The sequence below is a fragment of the Phyllopteryx taeniolatus genome, chromosome 2 (assembly GCF_024500385.1).
Source record: "Phyllopteryx taeniolatus isolate TA_2022b chromosome 2, UOR_Ptae_1.2, whole genome shotgun sequence".
NCBI classification, from domain to species: Eukaryota; Metazoa; Chordata; class Actinopteri; order Syngnathiformes; family Syngnathidae; genus Phyllopteryx; species Phyllopteryx taeniolatus.
Window position 1 is genome coordinate 15,598,261 of NC_084503.1, and position 6,000 is coordinate 15,604,260.

Sequence of the window (6,000 nt, forward strand, 5' to 3'; positions counted from 1 at the left end):
GAGCAAAAAAAAGTGCATACAATACTGTAAAAGATTTAATGCAATGCAAAGTAGACAATCGCTACCAACACACAATGTTGCAAATAACATGCAACAGAATAGGTATTTCCTAATCTTCTGGAATCCAGTACCGGTAGTAAGCTTTGCCTTCATTAAATTGTGAATACATATTTCAATTTAATAATAGTAAAAACAGCCTACACATGAGTTTGAAAATACACCGTTGAAATATTACATTGCTTAAGCTTCAACCAATTAGCTGTGTGTCAAAGAAAGAGACAAATTAGGACAAATAACTATTATTGTCTTTAGAACATAAACAGATGAATTGATTATTTTTAGAATAGAATAGAATAAATGTGTTGCTTCTTTAGAAAATAGAAAACAATCACAAGTAGAAAACAGATCTTCAAATGGAGGGACAATTGATTACATTCTGCATGCCTCCCGATAAAATAGATTCAAATAAATATCACACGACTCACATGTTCATCAGAGGGGTTTTTCCAAGGTAGAAATGAGGTAGAGAGAGTTGTCCCCTGATATGATCTTACTGATCATTTTGCCATCTTTTGAAATGATTTGGAAGCAACAGCGTTTGCCAGTCTGTAAAGTTTTACTCCGAGATAATTTCTACTCAGGAGCATCCCTCATTTATACTTAAGATAGGGGTTTACATTCTCTGGACCTGTTTAAAGTTTTTGCATGGGCATCCATCCAAGCAAGGCTACTTGATTTGTGAGATGGCATCCAGGTAGTGAGGACACCTGGCCATTATAACTAAATGGAAAACGACTTGTTTTCCTTTGCTGCTACAGCAGCTTCATTATTCTGGGAAAACTTTGTACATGTACTTTGTCCAATTATGTATGTATTTTTGAGATCAGAGCGATCAGAGGTCTTTGGTGATAGATAGGAGGGCCTATCTTGCAATTTGTGTTCAAGTTCATCTGCATGTTTGATGGGCTTTAGTTTCATGACACTAAACTCATCCAACTGTCCCTTACGGACCTTCTTTGTGTAATTGTCTACAATATTTGGTGATTCAGCTTCCATTCCCTCACCCGTTGCATTGACAGTTTGACAAATTTCCCGTTCGAATACAGAATACTTATCTCCTTTTCATTTGTTTATCCCCTCAGATAGCGCCCTCGGACCGCGTGGCCTCATGGAGGCCTCAGAGATGTGCACACAGGAATGCCTGGTCCTGGGACATTCAGACAACTGCTGGATGCCCCCAACTTTGGCATCCTACCAGCACAAATCCCCCGTGTCCAGTTTTGGATCACAGAGGGAGTGGGGTCCCAAGGATAAACTTCTCAATGGACATACCTTGACTAGAACCTGGAAAAAGGAGAACGGGCAGTCAGAGCTTTTTGGTGACAGGAAGCAATTTGGGAGTGAAGAGGGACACTTCACAAGCAGCGGCATGGCTGATATTCCTTTGGTAAGTTTGAAGTCGTGCAAGTCAGCTTCCTGCCCAGACAGCCCCAAGGACCAGCAGCTTTAAAATGGACTGCAGTCATGTGTTGTGACAACAAAAACCGACAAAACAACTTACCTGAGCTATTCTTGTTTTTGTTGATTTCATTTCATCATCTCTTACCACTCCCACTGAGGCTTCTGCATTGTGGTAACCACATGTACTATATAAGGCATAAAACTAGAGTGCTTAATGCAGTTTTCCCTCCAATTCAACAAAAGTGAGGATCTCTCTCTCTCTCTCTCTCCCTCACGCTCTCTCTCTCCCCCCTCTCTCTCTCTTTGCCGAAGAAGGGCATCTAATGGGGAGGACATGACATTCATTAAAAAAATATATATATCATAGCAGACTGATATAAACAAATGTATGTGACGTGGTTGCTATTGAGGTGTTCGCAAGTATATTATTCCACACAATCAATGAAAATGGAATTACATTTTAGAAGGCAATGTTGATAAACTCTCTATGTGGACACTTGTTAATTCATTATTTCATGTCATTGTGCGTTTGTAAATAAGACTTATTAACCACTCTCATGTATCTGTAATAACTACAGTGATTTGGAGAGGTCACTGCTGTAATCACTTCTGTAGTCATCAGGATTTTGATTTTTTTGCTGGATAATGATCTGTAACATGTCTTCTGCCCCCATCACCACACTTTTTTTTTTTTTATTATTTCCCACAAGTTTCCTTTGGAAACAATGTTATTTCCATGGTATGCTTACTGTTCCCCATATACCACCTATTACAAAAATATAAAGTCACAGATAATCTTTTTTTTTTTTAAACAAAATGTATGGAGTACTGTATGTCAGTGGTCGATAAGTGTATTATAAAAGCAAAACACTATGAAACCTCTCTATAAACTGATTTTGAAAATGTTCAGTACAATTGGATGGCAATATATTTGTAAATGACTAAATGTTTCTAATGTTGATCTTATTGCTGTATAGATTTGATTCAAATTGTGATTTAACCTAGTACAATCCTGCAGTAGTATTTGGAATTGGCTGACATGTATATATATTATTTCCTCATGGACTATCATTTTCCAGGTCAAACAACAACAAACAAGTTAAGATAGTATTTCAGTCACTTTGCCTTCATTACTTTATTTTAAATTCAATAATTATTTATTAAATAATGAGAAAATGTTGGCCACAATAATTGTCCTGTCCTCTCATATTATTAAATGCCTTATGCATTGACTTTTTGCCAAATTCTGAGACATAATTATACCGGTAATACAGTAAAAAAATCATGTTACAGGTTTATTACAAAAATATAAAGGCATGTGCAGAGAAAGCTCATACATCCTTTCACTGTCTGAAAAGGTTTGTTTTTCTTCCACAGCATGGATGGCAAAATACACAATGGAGCATGCTTAACGATATAGCTTTTGAATTTAACTTAATTTAGTGTATTTTATTTTGTAGAATTTATTTGTGCATAAATATTTGATTTGTAAAGCACTTTCATATTTATGTCACAATATAAAGAAGTTAAGTAGGATGGAGTGATTTGCTTATCGCAGTATGTGCCACTTGTGAGGGTGTTTGACATTACAGATATTGAAACAGTTAATCCTTGTTACTTCTATACAGGTATACAGCTACTGCAATAAATGTTTTAAACGTGTATGCATATGTGTGTTATTTTCTACATACACCACATATTTAAGACTTTCCCATTGCGGTAAAACTAGTGGAGGAATAATATACCTATAATAGACATCATATGATAATTGTAGCAGATGATAATTGTATTTTCTGTCCCAAATTCAGATGTGGGAAAAGTGCTGGAAAAGGCTAATCACACATTATTTAGTCTCTTTACATCCTTGACAAAGTAATGCCGGGCAGCTTCTCAATAACACTATAAACCTGATTTGCAGTATGTTTAAAGGAGACATAACAAGCAACAAATAACATTTTCTAGGTGCCTCAATAAAATGTCTGCGACATGTTTTGGTCAAAAATTCCCCCAAGTGACAAGAATTACAGTACACTTTTCATGCTTTGTTTGGGTGTGTGGGAGTGCAGCTTTGTGTCAACATGACAGCCAATGGGGGAGAAGTTTTGCATCAATCCAATGTTTTACATTTGGAAAAAAAGCCCACAAAAAGCCAGTAGAAGCATACAGTATATATTTCACTCATGTAGGCAGCATTTCATCATAAATTACACTTGTCACACTATATTATGTTTGTCAGTTAATGTGCGGATCTTTGCATGCGGCACATGCAGGTAATACTCTGCCAAACAAACAAAATGATTTCAAATTGGGCCAAAGTCTAAATGCTTACTTACATAAATGTGTAATTTCACACTTGATAGGTACTGGGCAGACACTCCAGAGACCCACATATTAGTAAACAAGCAATTAAAAAGCCAGTTACCATAATACTGTGTCTTCTTTAAGGTTTTGGTATGCCTCATATCGCTGTGTACTGTTACTCTCAAAAGACCAGTAATGAAGATCCCAGGAAAACTAGAATAACTACTGAAGCAGAAACTTTGTGTATCTGGGTTTTTTACCCTGTAACCTCATTGATGTATTTATCAGCTCTCGCCCAGGTGACCAGCTAAAATTGTTTAGAGGCGGGGTACACCCTGAACCGGTCGCCAACCAATCACAGGACACATAGAAACAAACAACCATTCGCACTCACATTCACACCTACGGGCAATTTAGAGTCTTCAATCAACCTACAACGCATATTTTTGGGATGTGGGAGAAAACCAGAGTACCCGGAGAAAACCCACCCAGGCACGGGGAGAACATGCAAACTCCACGCAGGCAGGGTCGGGATTTGAACCCTGGTTCTCAGAACTGTGAGGCAGATGTGCTAACCGGCGAAATTTACACATTCATTTTAATTTTTAACCCTTGAAAATTTTCAGTACATTGCGCAACATGTTTTGGGGAATTTCTTTGTTTTCATTTGATTTTATCAACATTAGGCGGCACGGTGGCCGACTGGTTAGAGCGTCAGCCTCACAGTTCTGAGGACCCGGGTTCAATCCCCGGCCCCGCCTGTTTGGAGTTTGCATGTTCTCCCCGTGCCTGCGTGGGTTTTCTCCGGGCACTCCGGTTTCCTCCCACATCCCAAAAACATGCATGAATTGGAAACTCTAAATTGCCCGTAGGCATGACTTTGAGTGTGAATGATTGTTTGTTCCTATGTGCCCTGCGATTGGCTGGCAACCAGTTCAGGGTGTACCCCGCCTCCTGCCCGATGACAGCTGGGATAGGCTCCAGCACGCCCGCGACCCTAGTGAGGAGAAGCGGCTCAGAAAATGGATTGATGGATGGATTTTATCAACATCAATGCATTATAAAAATAAAAATGGACGTACCATTATTTATAAATTATTTGGACAATGCCAGTTTTCATCATTACCATTATTCCTTTATACATCAACACAGTGGTTTGGAAATTAAACAATCCAGATGTTAGATTTTTAAGTGAAAACTTTCAGCTTCAACATATTTTACATGCCATTACCAAAACATGCCACTTACAATTTTTTGATTTTCGCTATTTTCTGCAGCTTTTTTTGGTATTTCGACATTATTATACTGCATATAATTCTAAACAAAGTGAACCCCCATTATTCATGGTTATAGGGACCAAGCCCTACCACATAGCGCCTAAAATGTTTATAATTTGCTATAAGATGGGACAACTTTTGTCCAAATGAAGCGCCTCAACTTACTTCAACGCATTTTCTTGGCGCCAAGATCCCACAAGACGGTGGCAAAACAATACTTTTGCTGCTTTTCCCATAGCAAAAAAAAACGTGTGATGTGAGTTTTTCACAAAATAAGAGGATATGTTCCAATAAAAATCTGTGACGATGTGAACTCACAGATGCTGAACCGCGAATATGCGGAGAATCACTGTATAACCATAATATTTAATGATAGATGAAGTCCAAATTGTGAGTTTAATCACAAGAGGTACTTTGATGAGTCACCTGTAACTAATTACTTGCATATGGCTCTTGTTGCCTACACTCATTTTCACTAACTGAAAATAATACTCTAAGTTTAAGATCAGGCCATTGATTCGACAATTGAAGAACATTCCATTTCAGTGGCTTCAAAATGTTTCAAGTTGTATTTCAAGACAACAGAGGTGAATGGTAATAGAATGCTTGGTGAAGAAATCGCCTTTAACAACATTAACACAGGAGAAGGTAGGCTGTCACTGTCACAATCCACAAACAGAAGACATAAAACAACAATAAGGTCCATGTCAACCTATATAGCAATGAGTGGAAGAGTAGGGAGAAGGGAAGGTATAGCCCATGATCCAAAGGCTTTCACATCATGTGGCGACTGGTATTTGTTGATGACTGTCGTTAGTGGTAGACAGATGAAATGTGATGTTACTCTTGGTGCACATTCAGCCAAATGACAAAAAACTGATGGCACTATTTTATCTAAAAAAAAAAGTGTAGCCAGCACACACTTACAGAAAGGTACTTGTGGTAAAATAAATGTACAATA

At 38.0% G+C, this 6,000-nt stretch overlaps 1 protein-coding gene across 6 annotated transcripts in view; it reads left to right on the plus strand.

Annotated features, from left to right (window-relative positions):
• The window catches only part of LOC133472183 (protocadherin-9), a 254,796-nt gene extending 251,673 nt beyond the window's left edge, over positions 1-3,123 (plus strand). For 4 of the 6 annotated variants that reach the window (XM_061762716.1, XM_061762707.1, XM_061762687.1 and 1 more), the window contains one exon: positions 1,143-3,123. In XM_061762716.1, the coding sequence (XP_061618700.1) occupies positions 1,143-1,510 (368 nt within the window). In that variant the 3' untranslated portion in view covers positions 1,511-3,123. The remainder of the gene's footprint in view (positions 1-1,142) is intronic. The other 2 variants (XR_009786634.1, XR_009786635.1) reach the window with 1 other exon arrangement.
• Positions 3,124-6,000: the final 2,877 nt, after the last annotated feature.